The sequence below is a fragment of the Semicossyphus pulcher genome, unplaced genomic scaffold (genome assembly GCF_022749685.1).
Source record: "Semicossyphus pulcher isolate SPU_LCO1_2020_fin unplaced genomic scaffold, fSemPul1.0.p SCAF_17, whole genome shotgun sequence".
In the NCBI taxonomy this organism is placed as follows: Eukaryota; Metazoa; Chordata; class Actinopteri; order Labriformes; family Labridae; genus Semicossyphus; species Semicossyphus pulcher.
In genome coordinates, this window is record NW_027211681.1 from 3,725,286 (window position 1) to 3,747,313 (window position 22,028).

At 41.7% G+C, this 22,028-nt stretch overlaps 1 protein-coding gene across 1 annotated transcript in view; it reads left to right on the plus strand.

Annotated features, from left to right (window-relative positions):
- LOC138594431 (complement C3-like) overlaps nucleotides 1-22,028 on the plus strand; it is a 65,174-nt gene that overhangs the window by 42,800 nt on the left and 346 nt on the right. The window contains exons 22-41 of the mRNA XM_069665505.1: nucleotides 488-551; nucleotides 654-743; nucleotides 914-1,120; nucleotides 3,920-3,995; nucleotides 4,121-4,280; nucleotides 4,414-4,509; nucleotides 7,087-7,237; nucleotides 7,377-7,462; nucleotides 13,156-13,233; nucleotides 13,330-13,485; nucleotides 13,591-13,653; nucleotides 13,804-13,885; nucleotides 13,998-14,046; nucleotides 15,525-15,615; nucleotides 15,700-15,789; nucleotides 15,885-15,987; nucleotides 16,152-16,235; nucleotides 19,444-19,536; nucleotides 19,649-19,732; nucleotides 20,131-20,275. Of these exons, the coding sequence (XP_069521606.1) occupies nucleotides 488-551; nucleotides 654-743; nucleotides 914-1,120; nucleotides 3,920-3,995; nucleotides 4,121-4,280; nucleotides 4,414-4,509; nucleotides 7,087-7,237; nucleotides 7,377-7,462; nucleotides 13,156-13,233; nucleotides 13,330-13,485; nucleotides 13,591-13,653; nucleotides 13,804-13,885; nucleotides 13,998-14,046; nucleotides 15,525-15,615; nucleotides 15,700-15,789; nucleotides 15,885-15,987; nucleotides 16,152-16,235; nucleotides 19,444-19,536; nucleotides 19,649-19,732; nucleotides 20,131-20,275 (2,048 nt within the window). The remainder of the gene's footprint in view (nucleotides 1-487; nucleotides 552-653; nucleotides 744-913; nucleotides 1,121-3,919; nucleotides 3,996-4,120; nucleotides 4,281-4,413; nucleotides 4,510-7,086; nucleotides 7,238-7,376; nucleotides 7,463-13,155; nucleotides 13,234-13,329; nucleotides 13,486-13,590; nucleotides 13,654-13,803; nucleotides 13,886-13,997; nucleotides 14,047-15,524; nucleotides 15,616-15,699; nucleotides 15,790-15,884; nucleotides 15,988-16,151; nucleotides 16,236-19,443; nucleotides 19,537-19,648; nucleotides 19,733-20,130; nucleotides 20,276-22,028) is intronic.

Sequence of the window (22,028 nt, forward strand, 5' to 3'; positions counted from 1 at the left end):
ACAGAGGGAATTTGAATGAACAAAAGATCAACACAAAAGGCTTACTTTAGAAGAGAAAAAGAAGAGCAGGTCAAAATAAACATCCAATAAAGAAAAGTTACAAGGCCCAGAAAGGCACTGAAAACACTGGAGGAGCCACGAGGAGAAAACATCCACACAAGAACCAAGGGTTGACGGGTTTACAAAGAACGAACTGCCACACAGACAGAGATGACAAAGACCAAATACACTGGGAAGGTGACGGTAATCAGGCACAGGTGAGACTAGTCAAGGATCAGGTGAAAACAGTGAGGTGGGGCACATAATCAGGAAAAGGCAGGAAGTAGAACAACAATGAGGGAAGGGTGATTGACAAAATAAAACAAATGAAAACTAACACGAGTAGGTGGCATATTTCTAACAAGCAAGCCATATTGCCTTTTTGACCCACAGCATATTAAGATCACTCTGTGTGTGATTTCTAATGTCTGTCCTGTTGTTTTTCCAGCCTGCAGGTGTTCTAGTGAAACAACCCCAGATTATAATTCTAAACCCCGATAACAAAGGTGTAGGTGAGTTGACCATTTAACTAGCTACATAATGTTGTAATTTGCTGTTGTGTTTTTATCACCTGCTAACGGTTTCCCCAATGTTCGCTCTGTTTCTCCCTTTAGATGGTGTACAAGAAGTAGTAATGAACAGTGGAATTCCTAAGGCAAACTTGGTGCCAAACTCACCAACTAGGACTCAGATCTCTGTGACAGGTGAGGTACATTGTTATATTTGGGTATGTCATGCGATGCAGTGTCTGTCTGATCTGTACTCTTGTTGGGATTTAACTTTCAGTTGTTTCTTCTCATTAATAAGATTAATTTGTAATTAATTTGTGTGTGTGTCTGTGTGTGTGCGTGTGCGTGTGTGTGTGTTTGTGCAGGGAGAGAACAAATGCCAGCACTGGTGGAAAGCGCTATTAGTGGGAAGTCAATGGGATCTCTGATCTACCAGCCCTCAGGCAATGGGGAGAACACCATAATCCACATGACCCTGCCTGTCATTGCCACCACCTACTTGGACGTAACCAATCAGTGGGAAACTGTGGGCTTTGAGAAACGTAATGAAGCGATCCGACACATCAATTATGGTACGCAAAACATATCTGTTTATTATCAATGATACCAGAATTCTTATTGAAGCCCCCCTTAGTGGGACTGTAAAGGCAGAAGCATTGGCGGATTGAGCAATTTGGGGGCCAAGGCGAACACAGGCATGGGGCCCTCCACATCCTTCCTTTTCAATCATTATTTATCTTAGAAAGTCTCCCCTAGGAAATTTTGAGTGTCAAAAGCTTTATTTTCTTTATTCTGGTTTATTTTTATTCCCCAGTTTATGATGGAAGTGTCTTTATTTTTCTAAATGAAAACAAAACCACTTCAGACTTTCGCCCTATTGCACTCACCTCCACCATTATGAAGTGGTTTGAAAGGTCAGTCAAGGCTCACATCTTATCCTCCCTGCCCACCACACATGACCCATTGCAGTTTGCCTACAGGTCCACAGACGATGCAATAGCATTCGCACTCCACACCGCCCTCTTCCACCTGGACCAGAGGAACACAGACGTGTGAATGCTATTCATCGACTTCAGCTCCGCCTTTAACTGCATAGTTCCATCCAAACTTGTCACGAAGCTCAGGGACCTAGACATCAGCTCCTCCCTGTGCAGCTGGATCCTGGACTCCCTGATGAACAGAATACAGGGGGTGCAGATTGGCAACACCACCTCCTCCACACTGATTCTAAACACTGGGGCACTCATGACTGTACGTCGATGCCCATTTCAAACACTATAATTAAATTTGCTGACGACACCACACTTATCGTCTGCATCACGGTGGTGATGAAACACGCTACAGAGAGGAGGTCACTCAATCAATCAATCACATTTTATTGGTATAGCGCCAAATCATAACCAGAGTTATCTCAAGACACTTCACAAAAAGAGCAGGTCTAGACCGACTCTTTGTTATGTTATTTAAAGAGAGGCCCATAATGAATCACCATGAGTAGCACTTAGCAACATTCAGCACATTGGCAAGGAAAAACTTCCTTTTAACAGGCAGAAACCTCGAGCAGAACCAGACTCATGTTGAACAGCCATCTGCCTCGACTGGATGGGCCGAAAGTGGGATAGAAGGAGATGTAGGATAGAGACAGGCAAAGAGAGCAACAACAACATATGTTCTTGTTACAGGAACAACAACAGGTAATACATACTTATGGTTACAATGCCAATAATAGTGGTGCACTAGTGTGAAAATTAGCGAAAAAAACAAATTAGCACTGACTGAGAGCACTGACATCATAGTGCAATGACAACAACCTCTTGCTCAATGTCAGCAAGACCAAGGAGATTATCGTGGACTACAGGAGGCTTCAGGGAGTAGGACACGCCCCCATCCACATCGAGGCAGCTGCAGTGGAGAGAGTAAGTTGCTTCATGTTCCTGGGCATCAACATCAGCGAGGATTTCAGCTGGTCACGCCACACTGACGTGATCCTAAAGAAAGCGAGACAGTGCCTCTTCTTCCTGCGGTGTCTGAGGAGGTGTTGCATGGACACCAGGATACTCTCAAACTTCTATACATGCACCATCGAGAGTAGCTGGAGACTGTTTACGCTCCTGCCGTCTGGCAGGCAGTTCAGGAGCATCCGGATTAAAACTAGCAGATTCAGGGACAGTTTTTAACCGCAAGCCATCAAGCTGCTGAACTACCGCACACATACACTCACATACACACACACAAACACACACAAACACACACAAATTCACACTCTTACTCACCCACTCACACTCGGTCACACACACTCAACCACAAACGCACCACTCTCACAAGCACTAGCAACTTAAATAATTTAAATAATTTTTATTCGGTCTTTATTCTAGTTTTTTATTCTATTTCTATTTTATTCTAGTTTTGTACATATCTTATTCTATTTTTTTTTTATTTATATATGACAATAAAGAATCTTGAATTTAGAGATAGAGAGAGACATACAAAAGTGTGGCTGTAAAAAGAAAACTGGTCATTTAATGATGAAACCTATAATGAGTATAAATACACTTTGATATTATTTCAACAATGCAACAAAATCAACTTTTCAGCTCAGCTCATTAATCCACTGCACTATTAAACTTGCAGTGGTTCTGATCACTCACTCATAGCTCTCTCTCCCTCATCGCTCATCCGACAGTCATTTACACGCTCCTCAGTACTGTGGAGCTGTGTGACTGTCCGAAGAACGCATAGCAGCACTAAGCAGAAAAAGCCCACGGTCAGCCAACGACTAGTTCACATTTCTAACAGCTGCTCTGTTACGCCTGTTAAATTTCAAGTGTTAACTCGTACTTATCAGATTGTTGACGCACTAGAGCCCTGCTACGTGAGCTAAATAACTGAAGTGTGAGCACGCTGATGGTGGTCAGCGAGGGTCAACAAGATTGTGATAAAATTATTCACGGACACACACCAGCGATGTGCGGAGTCGTTACTAAACAAAACTTTGTCAACAACTTATAGTATGTTTTGCAGTGATGGGAGCACCTGCCCCTGGCGCCCGATCTCATTTATTTTAGTCGCCAAATTAGATTTTTACCCGCATTTGGCGAGTGGCGGATGCTAATGTTGGACCCTCCTGTCGTGTGTGATAATTTACAACGAATGCATTGTTCTGTCCATAGGTAGACAGACATAGATAGACATTAGATGTCTTAACCAGGATCGTCATATTTCTTTACAACAATAACTTATGGCTTCAGAATTATTTGAAAGTTGCTATAATCGCAGGGAAAACATTTTTTTAAGACTCCTTCAACTGGCCGCCAATAGCCAAGACTCAGAGACTGATTGGCTGTCAGTAAAAAAGTTTTGTTTTTGTCTAGGCTACCAGAGAGAGCTTATCTACCGTAAAGATGATGGGTCTTTTACCATGTGGCAAAGTTACCCAAGCTGCAGCTGGTGAGGCATCCAAATATTCACAAACTTGTTCATCGTCTGATTTAGATTCTGTTTGAGGATGACTTTATTTCCTGTGTGAATATTTAAATCATATACTTTGAAAACCCTCCCCTCTCCTCTCTTAGGTTGACGGCCTATGTTGCCAAGGTGTTTGCCATGGCCTACAAACTGGTGCCAATGCAAAGCAGCGTGATCTGTGACGCTGTCAAGTTTCTGATTTTCAACGCACAGCAACCTGACGGCATTTTCAGGGAAGTTGGGAGGATGTTCCATGGAGAGACCATGGTGCGTGCTCTAGTTTCAGGAACAGGTTAAAGAACTGTTAAATGTCACAGACTCATCTTCTATTAATAAAAGTGTGTGCGTGTGTGTGCGTGTGTGTGCGTGTGCGTGTGTGTGTTCCTGCCTGCATATGTAGGGTGACGTGCGCGGCGCAGATTCAGATGCCTCCATGACGGCCTTCCATCTCATTGCCATGCAGGAGACACGCACTCTGTGTTTCGCTACTGTTAATGTGAGTACAACACAACGCTGCCTAGCTTAGCTGTTTACGTAGAGAAACGGCTTTTAGGAAGATTTCAGACCGATTTAATCAGAAGTCTTGATGCTATATTCAGAAAGTTATTTGCTTGCATTACCCAAATACATTAAATAGCAAAACAGAGGCTGCTCTGAATTAGCCTGACCTAAAATAAGATCAGATTCCTTCCACTCAGATGAATACACAGTAAATGTACGATGAAGTCATGAGAGGCTTTTCTGGTAAACTAGTTACCATCGCAGCTTGAGAGCTAGTTAAATGAACATGCTAACAATTGCAGCTTATGTTTAAGCAGATAGATTTATTGTTTAATGCAGGGGTCAGGAACCTTTTCTATCAAAGGAGCCATTTTTACTCTACCCTCCCCAAAAAAATCTGGAGCCGCAAAACATATTTAAATTTTACAAAAAAGGTAACGCAGCCTATTAAGTCTAAACGTACACACAGGACGCACATTTAGGTTGACAAAATACAATTAATAATAATAATTTGGTGCATAGGCTGCACATTTTTTTTACGGTTAGAGAATGTAAAAACACTTCAACAATGATGAATGAAAATTAAAATGTAAAAAAAGTTTTTTCTTTTCTGGCAAAGCCACAGGGAGCCACTGGAGAGGGGCAAAAGAGCCACATGTGGCTCCGGAGCCGCGAGTTCCCTACCCCTTGTTTAATCCATTCTATAACACGTGTTACTTTTTAGTTTTAGCTAAATATAGGCTAAATAAATCTTTTTAATGCTCTTACTACATTCTGCATCTCTGCGATTATACACATTAGCAGACTGACAAAGAAAAGGGTAGGTTGAAGTAGGGCCGCATGACTATGGCCAAAATGATAATCACGACTATTTTGATCAATATTGAGATCAAGATTATTCATTCATTTTAGGGACATTTTTTAATGTGCTTTCAAGGGATTCAACATTTTCTTAAACTCGTCCCATTGCTTAAACGGTTACTTCAGTACTCGCTTTGTAGTTTATTTTTCTTTAGTTATTTTCCCATGCGGTCAAGTCTACGAAAGTTGTGCAATGTAATCAATGCACAGTAGGGATGTAAATATTAACCATTCAAACATTAATTGACAATAAGAATGTTGACTGATAAAAATTGGAAAAAGAATAAAACAAACACTTTGTTACATTTCTCTGCATTCCTGGGACATCGGTACCACCTGAGCTGGTATTCTCCGCGGCGGGTCTCACAGTCAACAGAGTGCGCACCAGACTAACTCCACAGCATGTCCACATGTTGTTCTTATTACTTCATCAAAACCAGTAGACAAACTGCCTGCTACACAATAAAGAATGGTGAAGGTCTGGACTTTTTATTTTAGGTTTCGATTATCTATTGTTGACGTATTGACTGTTTTTGAGCAGAAACGAAACTTAACATTTACGCACGAGGCACAGCAGGTAACTCATTAATCATTTATATCTCCAGACACGCCGTCCGGCTCAGACAGGATCTTGTGTTTATTAAAGTTACTATCAAAGAAAGGTAGGCTGTAAATGTGTATTGGTCCCTGTAGTGTATCAATCTCTTTTGGCACTATTGTCGGCGCCACAGGAAGTGAAGTTTGAGTTATATAATAAATTTACCTTTTTAGATGCATGTGTGTGTGTGTGTGTGTGTGTTTGTTTCTGTGAGTATGCGAGACAGCACGCATCAGAGCGAGCGTGAATGATGGAGAGCTTGTTGTCGGTGTCCGGCTGTTTTTTATAAATTATATTTAATTTTAAAACATAGAAAGCAACAAACATGATAGCTTTTTAAATAACAATTATGGGCTGAAATGACACAGGGGACTTACTTAGATACAATGTTGCAAAAATATGGGACTACATAACGATTATCGACTAGATTTTTTCTTAACCAATTATGATTTATTTAGCAAGTAGTCATTTGCAGCCCTCATACTTTAACATTTAGCCTAAATAAATCAAGCAATGCTTTGAGTTCAATTTTGTGCTACTTTACGGCTCATGTACAAATTTCAACAGCTGCTGAAACTATGACAACCAGAGACGCACTCGGCTGACAATCTCCAATTAACATGGTCACTTGTTGAATTGAGACACCAGTCTCTGTTGTTTGCCCTCCCACTCTAAACTGCCACTGGAGGATTGGTGCTCATGGCATGACGTGCCAGCTCCCCGAAAAGTGAAGCCCAAACCTCTCGATCGACCACTGGAGGAGTGGCTGTTTAGCAAGCTCTTGATTTGATCTGCAGCAGAGTTTCCTACAGGTTGAGCACGTATTTTAAACGTCACTATCGCCGTCAATCAATAATGTAATTATGAGAAGCCCAAAATTGTGATCGGGATTATTATTCAATTAATTGTGCAGCTCTACAATAAACTTCAGCAAAGCAACTAAACTTTTGGCTGTGAGCCCATTTGGTGTCCGCTGTATCCTCAGAATCGAAAGACATTCATGAACAACAGTGATTATTTCTGTGTTTAATGTTATGTTGCACGGATATCCCTGCTTTCCAGTTGTTCTCCCTTTATTCTGTGTCATCCTTCCTTTGTTTTTATCCTGTCCAGAGTCTGCCAGGCAGTATCGACAAAGCAGTGGCCTACCTGGAGAGGCGTCTGCCCAGCCTCACCAACCCATACGCCGTTGCAATGACATCATACGCCTTGGCCAATGAAAACAAACTGAACAAAGAGATCCTTTACAACTTTATTTCCCCAGGTGTCGTCTCACAATTCCAAAAATAACTACTAAAACATGTTTTCTTGAAACCGAATGACATATTGGTATGAGGCCTATAATGGGCCAATTTTTGCTTAGTGTGATCACTGTTAAAAATATATGTGTGTTTGCTCCTCAGATTTGTCCCACTTGCCAGTACCTAAGGGACATATTTACACATTGGAGGCCACAGCTTATGCTCTTCTTGCACTGGTCAAGGTCAAGGTGAGCATGTGCCACTTGTCATGGTAAATGGACTGCACTTAGATCGCACCTTTGTAGTCTTCTGACCACTCAACATGCATTCAGACACATTCACACACTGCAGGCTGTGCCTCTGGTAGCAGTTTGGGGTTCAGCAGAGTCTCAAGGCTTGACTTTGGATTAAGTCCAACTTTTTTAATAAGGTTTTTTCGACACTGGTTCATTTACTATGCTTCCATTGTCAAGAACAGATCGAAATAAACTAGTATGAATTGTTTTCAGAGCAACTCCCCACTCTCTTCCTTTCAATCAACTTTTTTTTTTTTTTACATTTTTCCACTACTTTTTCTATGTGTATTCCAAGAAATCTTTTTATCAAACCAAATTCCCAAATACTTAAAATAATCTACACTTTCTGTCATGTCTCGATTTAGTTTAATACTGATTTGATTATCTATCTTCTTTTTTGTAAAGTCTTGTTTTGGCAACTGAAAACCTAAAACCCCAGTCCAGAGCCCATGCCTCTGCCTTCTCTATTACGTGTTACACCTTACTATCACCTTTACATTTTGCCCCCTTTCCCACATAACACCTTCATCCGCAAATAGAGAAATCCCCACAGACCTATCAATATTGCTAAACATTTAATTAATCATTTTTGAAAACAGTACTGGACTTACTATACTCCCTTGAGGAGTTCATTCTCCACTGAATAGCTTTTGGTAAAATCCTTTCCTATTCTTACTGAGATCTTTGGACCATTAAAAAACGTTGAGTCCATTTGTACATTATCCCCTTAATTCCCATTTAATGTACCTTGACTATTAATCCCTGTCTCCACATCATGTTATGCTTTTTCAACATCGAAAAATACTGCAACAACACTCTCTTTCTTAACATGAGCTCTCCTTATCTCATGTTCTAGATATAATGCAGGATCTGCTGTGATTCTCTACATTTTAATACTACTTTCTAAAAAAATACACTAGCCTTTTATTAATCATTTTTCCATTGTTTTTTTACACCTTACACCTACCTTAGACATTCTTTTACTCATACCCCATATTCGCTTTAATCATGTATGTTCTAACAGTCAGAGTTGTAGTATTACTGCAATACCAAATAGTACCACACAGGGTTGTCTCCTCCTGCTTTTGCTGTGATGTATTAGCGTTAAGTTGTGTTCAGTACTGATATGTTACTTCAACTGACATCCACAAGAGAGGACTCTCATCAGTAACTAGTTGGTGCAGGTTATGCTGGTTATGTCCATGTTCTGCTCATCTGAACATAGAACATAGTGCCGTTGAGACCTGGCATTATATGGTCGATATTTGCTAGAAGAATGTGGAACTGTGGAATTCTCCATTCCCTCGTCCGTCAAGTATTTAAGCTAACTGGCTATTCTGGAGCCCCGGCTAACCAGCCCCGCTGCCAGCTCTCTCCAGCTATACCAAGCAGCGTTACAATGTCTACCGATTGAATCACCGTAACTCCTCTAGTACTCTCTTTTAGTTCTCTTTATCTCATTTCTAACTACTACTTTCTCTAACTGACCAGATTTTGAATACTTAGGGGGGGGTTTAGGGAATGCCTAGGTATACTGGCCATTGTGTTAAGTAAGACACATGCAGAGGGAAAGGGCTATCTGACGTCAATGTGAAGCAGTGACAAAAAACTAAAATACAGTGTACACTTTAAAGGAAATGTTTGTTTATATGTAGGACTCATTAAAGTGGCTAAAGTATGTGGTACTCCTGACCCCATCTGCAGCGATGCTCAGCTTCTGTGTAGGAACTCTGGTCAGCTTCTCCTAACAGGTGCCATGTTGGCTGTTATCTACTGTACATAGTACAGTAACTACTGATAAGTACCTCACACAACCCCACTTCAAAAAATCCTAACTATCCCTGCCATGGGGCAACCCTGTGCTCTCTAATATAGTTGAACACGTGCATGCAGAAATACTATGACGGTGAGTCTGTACCAGTCTGAGCATGGTGTTTATGTGCCAACAGATAAGTAATGCTATTTTAATTGAATTTTTGAATATTAACTTACCTCAAAGGCGCTTGGTAAACATGATTTTGTCATGACATATATTTGTTGGGAAGCAGACTGTGTATTTTTGTCCTGTTTAATTAATTGATATTTAATTGGCAATTGTGAGTCTTGGTACCACCCCAGTCTTATAAAAGAGGAAGCTGGAGGGCCTTGAGGGAGGCGGGTGAGTTGGTAGCTGGTTAGTTGTGGGATGCTATGGGGAAATACGTCAGCTGTAGTAGTTTACATTCATCTATAGTAAGGAAATTAAGACAAAGTAATGCCTTCCGAATGGAAGGGTGACGATGATGGCCAGGATTGGGAAATTAAAAATGGTAGAAAGAGAAGTAAAAAAAGAAATCTTAGGGGAAAGGGAGTGGAGATAATAACCGTGCAGCAATTAAACAGCAGAAAGTAGGGCCAAGTCAGGAGCAAATGGAAGTTCAGGACGAGTTTAAAGTATTGATCAAGTGCAGGGAGGGACAGTTGGGGTTTGGGTCAATTAATCCACTTAAACTGACGGATGCCTTGCAGAAAGAGCTGGGGGATATCCGTCTTGCTAGAGTGCTTGCAGACGGCAAGTTATTGGTGTTTTGTAAGAATTCAGACCAGCGGGCCAAAGCCATGAAATTGCAGTCTTTGGGGGGTAGACGGCTCAAAGTGTTTGTTTCAGGTAAGAAGGGTGGTCCAAAGGGAGCGATTTATGGTGTTTCTTTGGATATTTCAATGGAGGACTTGATAAGAGGTATAAAGGGGGCTAAAGGAGCAGAGGCAATCCGGTTTGAGACAGGACCAAGTGGAGAGATAAGAGATAGCTTTACTGTGTCACTATACTAGAACTATGGTCACATAGCGGCTGTTTGTCGATGTAAGCGTAGATGTGGAAAGTGCTGGGGTGATCTTGTCCTGTCTAAATGTAAGGAGTCAGAACCAAAATGTGGAAGTAGTGGGGGCATGCATATTGCTGGATATCGAGGCTGTGGGCAGTATATAAGGGCAGTAAAGGTCCAGCAGATTAAGGAGTCCAGTGTCTTATGCAGAGGCAGTTAGGAAGATGGATGGGGTGGGAGAGGTTCAGGCCAAGGGGGCTGGAACTGCTCCAAAAGTGGTGTCAATACCAGATGATTATTTGCTCATAAAGTAAACTGAGTTTCTCGGTTTCACTGTGGAAACTTTATGGGGAGTGAAGAACCAGGCAAAAAAACTGTCTGATGTGGTGAGGGAGGTGGTTAAGGCAGCTCAGAAGTACTTGAGGCAATTTGGAAAAGAGGAAGGAATGTGAACTATGTGATGGGCCAAATGCAACAATCTCTTAGTAAGGTAGAACAGTGGGCAGGAAGGTGGGGGTTTAAAATATCAGTGGCAAAGTCTAAGTATGTAGTGTTTGGCAAGAAAAAGGTAAGAAACCCAAGTCCTCTTGGTGTGTGGGACTTCTGTAGAGAGAGTTAAGGTATCGATGATATATCAGGCAATGATCGGGTCTGCTATAAATTATGGATGTTTGGGATATGCTACAGCAGCGTTAAGTAGATTGGACATATTTCAATCTAGGGCATTGAGACTATTTTCTGGAGCATTTCGGACCACCTCAATTTCAGCATTATTGGTGGTGCGATGAGTTAAATTGTGCCTGCATTATGGGATTAAATTTAAATGGTATGGCTCTGCTCTATCTGCAAGTGATCTGCTAAATGATTATTAGGAATTTCAAGGGAAAGGAAAAAATTCAAAAGGAGGCTGTTGGATAAACAACATTACTGAGTGGGCACGGAAGATGGGGAAAAAGAGTCTAGAGATTGTATCACCAGTCTGCTGGTTGGCTGATCTCAGTGGCTTGAGGTAGATATGAGGATTATGGATAGAATAAAGACTAAGGAAGCACTAGATCCAGTCAGGGCAGTTGGTGAACATCTAAAGCTAAATTGGGGCTCCTATCTACAGATTTTCACAGACAGATCAAAAGATCCAGATAGTGGCAGGGCAGGATTTGGAATGAGTATTCCCTGGCTTGAGTTCTATCAGAGCAGACGGCTGCCAGATGGTGTTGCAGTCTTTACAGCTGAGCTTGTCGCCCTCTTGTGGGCGCTTTGGAGGTTGGAAGAAGTAGGACCAGTTGATGCAATTCTGTGTTCAGACTCAGCTACTGCTCTGGTTGGACTCAGGTGGGGAAGATCTAGGGCTAGGCCAGATCTGGTAGGGGAAATCATGATACAGATATATAGGCTGGAGAAGAAGGGATGCAAGGTGGGATTCCTGTGGGTCCCGGAGTATGTCGGGATAGAGGGGAATGAGACAGCAGATATAATGGCCAAAGCTGCTTTAATGCGGAAAGAAATTGATAAGGTTACTTTTGGCAGAAATTAATGTGGTGGTATATATTAGAGAAGGAACAATTAAACAGTGGCAGAGAGTGGAAGAGGGAGGTAAAGGGTAGGCAGTTTTTTCCATACAACCAAGGGTAAACAGACATAGTATAGTCAAGTTAAATAGGAAAGATGATATCAAGGTTACTAGATTAAGAATGGGGCACTGTGGGCTTTGGGAGTGGTCTGCTGTTCGTAGGGAAACACCAGGATAGTAAATGTAAGAAAAAATGTGGAGTGTTGGAGACTGTTCAACATGTGATGCTTCAGTGCCAATTGTATACAGATGAAAGGATTTTGATGGAGACAGTGGCCAAGTTGGGGGTGGAAACTTACTCCTTAAAACCTCTGTTTGGGGAGAATATAAATAAAAGCAAAAACAGAGGAAAGTCATTGCCTTCCTTCATAGGAGAGGTGCGTACTCGAGTATTTAGGCAGTTAGGTGATGATAAAGAAGTATTGTCTATTCCAACTAGAGTGAGGCAGCAATGCGCTAAACGCGTCTCATCTGCCATAAAACCCCATAGAGAAGAAGAAGAAGAAGGCCTTGAGGGAGTTGAGTGGTGACAGGAGTTGTGGCAGGAGTCTAATTGTGTAAAGTGAAGCGAAGCATAGAGCGTGTAATGCTGCAAGAGCCCAGACTTTGAAGCCTCGTATAGAGCCGTCATTCCTTTGTTTTCACTGTTTTTAAAAAAAATATTTTTAGCGCAAAGGTAACCGTGATGCTGTTGGTGTTAGCTCACTAAGAGCTGAGAGAGTAAGAGTGAGCATCTGGTGACGAAGAGCCCAGGAGGATGCGCCCAGTTTGAATGTGTTGTTGACAAAATGCAAGGAAAATCCTAAACCTTTGACCACTAGGCCATCCTTACAATCCTTTTAAGGTTTTATTTTTTTCTTGTTTTCATATTTGGAGTGCCTGGGCTAGCACTTTGTTCATAACACAAATGTACCATGAGCACCTGACACATTTTTTTATAGACCCTGATATAAAGCAATCAGACATCTCTCTATTTAAAGTCATCATTTACAGTCTGGTGCCTCAGTTAAAGGAGAGAGGGGTTGGAGACTAAAGTGAATAAAATGTGTCTCTACGTAAACCAATACAATCAACATTTATGCTCACCACTTCCCAGAGCACTATCATTTATCTAGAAACTTCTATATCAAACATGATGTTATCAAAGTTTGTTTGGGTTTCATCAGATTCTGAATATTTCTACGACTATTTTGTCTGAATTGAAATCAAAAATACAATTCAAAGTCAAGCACGGGAAATTTCAACCTTTTACTTGTCTTCTGTTCATAAAGGCCTTTGAAGATGCAAGACATTTCGTCAGATGGTTCAACCAACAGCAGAAGGTGGGCGGAGGTTACGGATCAACTCAGGTAAGACAGACCCCTCTCCCCATCTTGATATACAGTATACCTCTTTTTTTCATATATCTGGGATGTTATAACTCCCCTCCACCCCTCTCTCTCCAGGCTACTATAATGGTGTACCAGGCTGTAGCTGAGTACTGGGCCAATGCCAAAGAACCAGAGTATGATCTGAATGTGGACATCTTGTTGCCGCACAGGTTTACGCCTGCAAAGTACTACTTCAACAGGGACAATCACTACGCCACAAGAACATCTAATGTGAGAACACTCGCGCACAAGCTCCTGGTGGCTGTTGTTTTCTGTGTGTTTGCTTGTCCTGCTGATCCCTGTGACTGTGTTTGTGTGCACATTTGACTCCCACAGATCAATAACATAAATGAGAATGTGACAGTGACTGCCACGGGCACAGGAGAAGCAACAGTGACCGTAAGTAAAAGAAATGTTTGGTCTCTGTGTTATATCCGTTGTTTATTTATGTTGCCTTTTTGAACGTCAGACCAGGCCAAAGACACTTTCTTACCTTGTTCTAACTGTTAGCTTATCACATGCTAAGAAACTCTTTTCTCATTGTGACAGATGGTGTCGCTGTTTTATGCTCTGCCTAAAGAAAAAGAGAGTGACTGCCAGAAGTTTAATATGTCAGTGCAGCTCCGCGAAGGTAATCTGCCATCTTATGTTATTCTGTATTTTTCTTCTATACTTTCCCTCTTTCCCTGCTGTCTAGTAGTTTTCTCTGATGAGTAACGTTATGTAATGTTTTCTTGCTGCAGAAAACATGGATGAAGAAGAGAAGACATACAGGCTGACAATAGAGGTCTTGTAAGTACAAACAAGAAGTGATACAGATGAGTGCTACTGTTGCATGGCTTTAGATAGAGTAGTGTGTATTTAAGCTTTCTGAAATTGGTTTCTCATTTGACAGGGGTAGGGTTGAATCCTATCAGCTCTTTGACTTTGTTACACCATTGTCTGTATATAAAGATGGGCAATGTATGTCCACTTCCTCTCATTGCACAAAAGTGAAGCCAAAATACTCCTGAAGTCGGAGCTGCCATCTTGCACATTACCGACTGGTGGAGCCGCGGTAATGACATCCTTCCCCTTTCGATACCAAAACACACATTTTATTTACAGAAAAAAGAAAAGAAAATGGCAAAAACACCCATGTCGGTGTATTTAACAGCAGAACAGGACCTAGTGTTGGTCAGAAGCAGATGCTTATGCACATGACAAGTTTTAATGACTGTAGTGATTGTTTTATCTCGCGGATCCTCCTGTACTCTGCCACTCAGGAACAGATTGGCTGCAGAAGTCGTAGTTGTCAACAGAGCTGTCAATCACGATACTAAACCCTCTATTTGCAGTATCAAATATGTAATTAAAACTTCATTCCTCACAAACACTTGAACATAAATCAGCATGGTAAGAACTATAATGACAGAAACCATGTTTGACCAAAATGTATTTGATGTGTATTTTGATTTTATAGTTTGACTCATGTCCCATCTGTTAACATGGAGGAGGTGGCTTTATGACCTATACTGCAGCCAGTCAGCAGGGGGCGATAGAGATGTTTTGGCTTGACTGTTGGAAAGCTGTCATGTCGTCCATCTTTTGATACACTCCATGGTTTGCACTAAGCATTAGTGTCTTCTGTGACGTTGACTATTAATGGCCTCAGGGGGTCATTGCCCTTCATGGTTGTTCATGTTAACCATAGTTGACTATTTTCGGTTTGCAATGGTTTAGTAAGAGACTTGACGATCAATTTTGGTTGAGCGATGCTGGAGTCTAGTTCCATAATATTTTAGCTCTAGCTAACGCTGCACAGCTAGCATTTAGCATTGTACTCACAGCTCTGAGAACCAATAGCAGCACCTTGCCTAACGTTGCATGTGTATGTTGACTTCTAACAAAGATATGGAGAGTAATGCATTTTGAAGCCGCACAGCAATTGACCAGTGGAACGAAAAAACATTCTGATTTCAGAACTTCCCTCCTCTCCTTTTTCTACTTTACTCAAACATGTTGTAAAGGGCAGCACAATGCTAATTGTCACGTGTGCCATTGGGATCTATCACGCTCACACTGTCTTGAGACCTAGTAAATCTTTTAGAGGCCCCTTTTTTAGAGGCGTCAACATTCATTGGAGCTGACTTGGATTGCCTTTTTCCACTAGTTTAAATTCTATTAGAACCATCTGAAATCTTGAAGGATATTTGATTTGACATTTAATGCATTTTTTTTCTTGGTCTAATAAGGCTGATATTTTGATCATTCTGGCCTTTTCTGTGCAGGTACAAACACACGGAGCGTGATGCAACCATGTCAATCTTGGATATTGGCCTGCTAACTGGCTTCACTCCTAACACACAAGACTTGGACTTAGTAAGAACCTTTATAGTTAGAGGAATGTAGCTGTATTTTATAGTTAAGATAGTTGTCTGACCATGTGTGTTTCTGTGTATTTAGTTGTCCACAGGACGTGCCCGCATCATTGCGAAATATGAGATGGACACACTCCTGTCGGAAAAAGGCTCACTCATCATCTACTTGGACAAGGTAAGAGATCCTTGTTTCGTCCAACCCGCTTTCCTCTCTCTCTTGTTCCTTCTGTCTTTATGGCTGTCTCACCTTGGCCTTCCATCTCTTCATAGGTTTCTCACAGACAACCAGAAGAGATCACTTTTAGGATCCATCAGAAGTTTAAAGTGGGCGCCTTACATCCAGCTGTTGTGTCCGTTTATGAATACTATGAACGTGAGTCTCGCCGACACTTAGAAACAGCCTTAACCTTTTTTATTTGTTCTCTGTAGATGTCAGAGTGGATAAGTAGGTGTTATTGCATTTTGTATTTAATTTACATATTGTAATGTACTGCAATTACCATGAAATATTTTTTATATCTTTCTGTCTTTGTGCAGAAACACCTTGTGTGAAATTCTACCACCCAGAGAGGAAAGCTGGACAGCTGCTATGCAGGGGTGACGAATGCATCTGTGCTGATGGTAAACAGGATGGTGTCTGACAGAGCATTACATTTTTTTTAAATTAAGTGTTCAATTGAGTTTATTAGTATCTGTAGAGGCAAGTACTGAGAGATATAGTTCAGTCATCAGTATTACAAACTATGCCTTTATACTCAGAGGGATAATGATTTTAACTGCCACCATCTTATCTCCATCACATGTTAGCCTGTTAATGGAAATATTGGTCCTCAACAAAACGATGGTGGCTCTATAAAAGTCAGACTGGTTCTGATATTTAGAATAAACAGGAATGTTTAAACCAAAGTTCATGGCAATCAACGTGAGATCACCAAAGTTTAATTAATCCTCTGGTCTGCCGAGACATCTCGTCCCAACATCAGGGAAATCAATTACTTTAGTAACAACATTTCAATAAACCTACACTTATCTTAGTAAGATAAGTGGTGAACTGGGAACAAGTTCCAGACGCGAGTTCTGGGCTAAGCAAAAAACAAATGTGATCTGCTCTGTCATTTTCAGTCACTTTGACCCGGAAACACATTTTGAGTTTTATACATTGTTGAAAAGAGGAGATTCTTTGCTTTCCAATGATATTTTTTTTGTACTCGAAATATTAAGCAAAAAGTCTCCTTAGATAATGACTGTCACCGAGTCATGATTTTGAGAAAAATACCTTTAAAGTTTGCAGTACATTTTTAGGTATTCATTCAAATGAATCATGAACTATAAAACAAATGTATATGTTTGCACAAAAACATACACAAATACTATACAATACACCCTTTGTCACTTAACACATCATCCATAAAACAAAGGCACTCACACACAAATGCACGCACATACGCATGTGCACGTGCACACTTGATAGTTTTGGGTAAAAAAAACCAACTTGTAAATATATTATGGTCATGTTTTTCAGGCTTGCATGTACACAAGGCCATGTACATGACCACATGCACAACCAGAGCCACGTGCACGCCCATACACACGACCACGCCCCCCACACTCACATTAAATAGGCACATTGCAGTAGATAACTACAGTGAATGTTTTCCTGATTCTCTGGAGAATAATCGTGATCATGATCAATTATTATGCATGCTGTTATGTTTACTGACAGCACAGGAGCGCTCTCTTGGTTTAAAGTATTTCTTGTAGCAAAAATGTCTCTTATTGGATGGATTATTATTTCTTCAGGTTTTAAATTTTATTAGTAACTGATCATCTGGCCAGAGGTGTCCCACGTGTGGCTCGTGAGTCACCTAAAGAATGATTTAGACAAAAATTAATTTCATTAGGCTACCTCTTTATCAGAGGAAACAAATATCGATAGATAAATCTGAATCGAAATTAAGTGTATGAGCAATTTGAAGTTGTAGGTGGTATGTGAGCCTTATTTTTAGGTCTGCTCCTTCTACCACAAACTCATACAGGCTAAACACACACACCTCGCAGATAGTTACCACAGGTTTAGTTGTGTGCGTGTGTTTCTCTCTCTCTTGCTCACTCTTTCAATCTAGTAAAAATTATTTTGATAAGTCCTAACGTTAGGTCGACTTACCATTGGTCATTTCATTCATCTGTTCTTGTCTTCTGACCATCTCCTCAGGTGTGAAAAGTGTGTAGCAGGGAACTCTTCCCTGCTGAACTGTTTCTTGGGCCAACCTCTCATAATGCTGCCGTTTAATAATCTAGAAATTTCTTGTTCACAGGAATCCATTGATCATAGGTGATATATTATGCTAATTCAGCTAGCAGAGGACAAAGATTTATTTCTTTGTCTACTATAATGGAAGTTCCCGAAGACTGTGTGTGTGTGTGTGTGTGTGTGTGTGTGTATGTGTGCGTGCGCACATGTGTTCGTTTGTGTGTATGTGTGTATTTTTTTCCTGGGGAAACATAGCCTACTTCCCATTGTTATGCCCCAGCTGTGTTATGAACTTTAATTCATTCATGGTTTCAGGGACACCTGTAGTAAGGGCAGTGGTTCTCAAACTTTTTCTGTCATGCCCCCCTTTGGAGAAAGAAACATTTCCAGGCCCCGCCCCCTGCCCCAACAACATTGTCACAAATGGGTCAAGTTTAACTTTTATTGAAAGAAAGTCAAGATCATGACCAATCTTTTCACTTTTCAAGTAATTTGCTATGCAAAAAAGACTATTTCAATTGCTCCATGAGACTTTTTTAAATAGAAATATAATAAAATGTGCAATAATTTTTTTCAGAACAATAACAACAAAGTAAGAAAAGTAACAAACAGATTTTTGCTGCAGCTGCCAGACTTTTCAGACATATAAGTCTCTCTTCATCTCCTACTATATTCGCTGTAAATCCAAGAGCAAGATGAGCGTTGTCATATTTTCTTTACTTCTTGGATCAGTGTTAACGTCGGCCGACGTCGTCTTGTTGGTATCTGACGCGTCAGCTATTTTTGTTGTAATATATTGTAATATATTTGTCCATTGGCAAAATTGGCCAGGGGGGGCCGCCCCACAGTTTGAGAATCACTGAGTAAGGGGGAAGGAGGAGTAGCGGATAAAAGCGGAGGCTGCGTTCTCCCCTTGTCATCATGTCTTTAGAAGCTTCAAAAGTATATTTATCAACTGATTTTGATCATAAGAGTTACATATTCTGAAAGCCAAGACTTTATTTAAAATCAGACAAAACCCCAAAATGACCAAAAATGTATATGTTGACAGAAATCCATGTTTATCTCGTAATGAGCCGTTGCGACTTCCGACTGATTTTGATAGAGTGGGCCACAAATGTCCAATACGCTTTTCCGCTTGGGAATTTCAGGACATTAATTTACACTTTGGTCATATTCTTAACAGCATATTGTAATTTAATCCACAGAAAATGAGGCTTCAATCATTCAATCCAAAATAAATTCTTAGCAGATAAACTCGCATACTCGCACTCACATCTATGGGACACTTAGAGACACTAATTAACCTACCGAGCATGTGTTTTTACTGTGGGAGGAAGACGGAGTACCCGGAGGTACCCGAAAGGCCCATTGTGTCTGAACCGGAATCAAACTAGGAACCTTCTTGCTTTGAGGCAACAGCGCTAACCACTGCACCACCACTGCAGACCAGTCTCATATATATGGCAAAAATAGAAAAAATTGCTTTCAACCATCAACACATCCAGATGCACACTGGCATCCACACAATCATGTCATAGGTTGTGTATTTACTTTGTGCCTTTTGTGTATTTCCAGAGAACTGCAGCATGCAGAAGATGGGCAATATCGACAATTATCAGCGCACAGCTAAAGCCTGTGCGAGTACAGCGGAGAGCAAAATAGATTTTGGTAATTAAATATGATCCGTCTACATTTAAGGCTTTAATAAAAAATGTTATACTTTTGTGTTAGAAATGTATAGAATCAGCAAGTGAGCTCACCATCTGCAACTCGTCCTCAGTGTACAAAGTGCAACTGGAACAATTTACAGAAGATCTTTCCACCGACATCTACACAATGCGGATACTGGAAGCCATCAAAGAAGGTGGATATCTAACTTTTAATTTATCTTCTAACGATTTCTTTTCACCAGAGAGCTTCTGAGGTGCCTACATGGTAAAAGTGTTATTTTATGGGCACTTAGTATTTTTTGTGCTTATTACTTATTGCAGAGAGTTAGATGAAAAGGTTAATACCACTAACATGTCGGTTCAAAAGTATAAAAGTGACCACTAGCAGCTAAGTATTACAGTGCATAACACCCCGGTAAATTAGGAAGTGTGTTTTTTGCATTCTGTTTTTGGTATGGATTAACAAATAAGATTAGACATGATTCCAGTGTGAGAAGGTGTGAATAACAACAGAAAAGTTCTGTGCTACACCTTTAGGTTTACATTTTATCCTTAAATACCATCTCTTTCTTCTTCTATATTTGAAATACAGGAAACTTTGATGTGGGTCCTCGGGGTAAATTACGCCCATTCCTCAGTTATCAACGCTGCAGGGTGTCGTTGGGTCTGAAACCCGGCAAAACCTACCTGATCATGGGCACATCCAAAGATATTCTCCGAGATAACAGAGATCTTGCGTAAGTTTGTTCTTTTTGTGCATGTGCATGTGTGTAGTGTGTGCAACCCCTCATAATATTGTGTCTATCTCCATCCATCCACCCATCCATCCATTATCTTCCACTTATCTGGGGTTCAGGTAGCGGTTGCAGCAGACTAAGCAAGGTGACCCAGGTGTCCCTCTCTCGAGTTTCCAGTTCCTCATGGGGGATTCCGAGGCGTTCCCAGGGCAGACGGGATATATAATCCCTCCAGCGAGCTCTGGGTCTGCCCCAGGGTCTCCTTACAGTTGGACGTGCCCAGAAAACCACCAAAGGGAGGCGCCCAGGAGGCATCCTAATTAGAGGCCCGAATCACCTCAACTGGCTCCTTTTGATGCGAAGGAGTAGCAGTTCTACTCCGAGATTCCCCCAGATTTCCAAGCTTCTTACCCTATCTCTAAGGCTGAGCCTAGACACCCTCCAAAGGAAACTCATTTCGGCTGCTTGTATCCGCGATCTCATTCATACCCAAAGCTCATGACCATAGGTAAGGGTTTGAACGTAGATTGACTGGTAAATTGACAGCTTTGCTTTCAGGCTCAGCTCCCTCTTCACAACAATGGTCAGGTACAAACCCTGCATTACTGCTACTGCTGCACCAATCTGCCTGTCAATCTCACGATCCATTTTACCCTCATTCATGAACAAGACACCAAGATACTTATACTCTTCCACTTGAGGCAGAGACTCACTCCCCACCTGGAGGGGGCAATCCACCATTTGCAGTAGAGAACCCTGCCCTCAGACTTGGAGGTGCTGACTCTCATCCCAACCGTCTCACACTCGGCTACAAATTGTCCCAATGCCTGCTGGAGGTCAGGACAACAGGACAACATCATTTGCAAAAAGCAGAGATGAAATTCTGAGGTCCCCAAACTGAAAAATTCCACAATGGAGGCTTTGAACATGGTCCACTTGGAATCCATGTTCCCATCCTCCCCTGGGATGCAAGAGAAATTCTTCTGGAGGTGGGAGTTTACTCCAAGAATGCTGCATACTCTGAATTGCTGTTTGGTGCATAGGCACAAACCACAGTCAGAGCCTTTCTCTCCGCCACTTGCAGTCGCAGAGAGACAACCATCTCGTTCACTGAGGAAAACTCCAACACAGTGGCGCTAAGCCGGGAGCTTGTGAGTATCCTCACACCCACCCGGCGCGTCTCACCCTAGGCAACTCCAGAAAAGAAGAGAGTCCAGACCCTCTCCAGGAGATTGGTTCCAGAACTGGAGCTGTCTATGGACATGAGCCAAGTATATTTAGCTGGTAATGCTCCACCAGCTCCGGTTCCTTCCCCGCCAGAGAGGTGACATTCCATGGACTAAAAACCAGTCTACACTGCTCGGGATCAGAACACCAAGGCCCCCGTCTTTGCCTGACGCCCGGTTTGCAACGCAACCGACCCCTATGCCTATCCCTGCAAGTGTTGGGCCCACAAGGCGGCGGCTCCATGTCACTTGTTCGGGCTGAGCCTGGCTGGGCCCCATGGGCAAAAGCCTGGCCACCAGATGCTCAGCATGGAGCATCCCCCCAGGTCTGGCTCCAAGGGGTGGCCCCAGTCTCCCTGATCCGGGCGAGGTAGCTGTCATACATGTTTGCCTCTTCATAAGGGTTTTTCTGAACCGCCCTTAGTCTGGTCCCTCCCCTGGGACCAGTTTGCCTTGGGAGACCCTACCAGGGGCTAGTAACCCGGACAACACAGCTCCCAGGTTCATAGGGACACGCAAACCCCTCC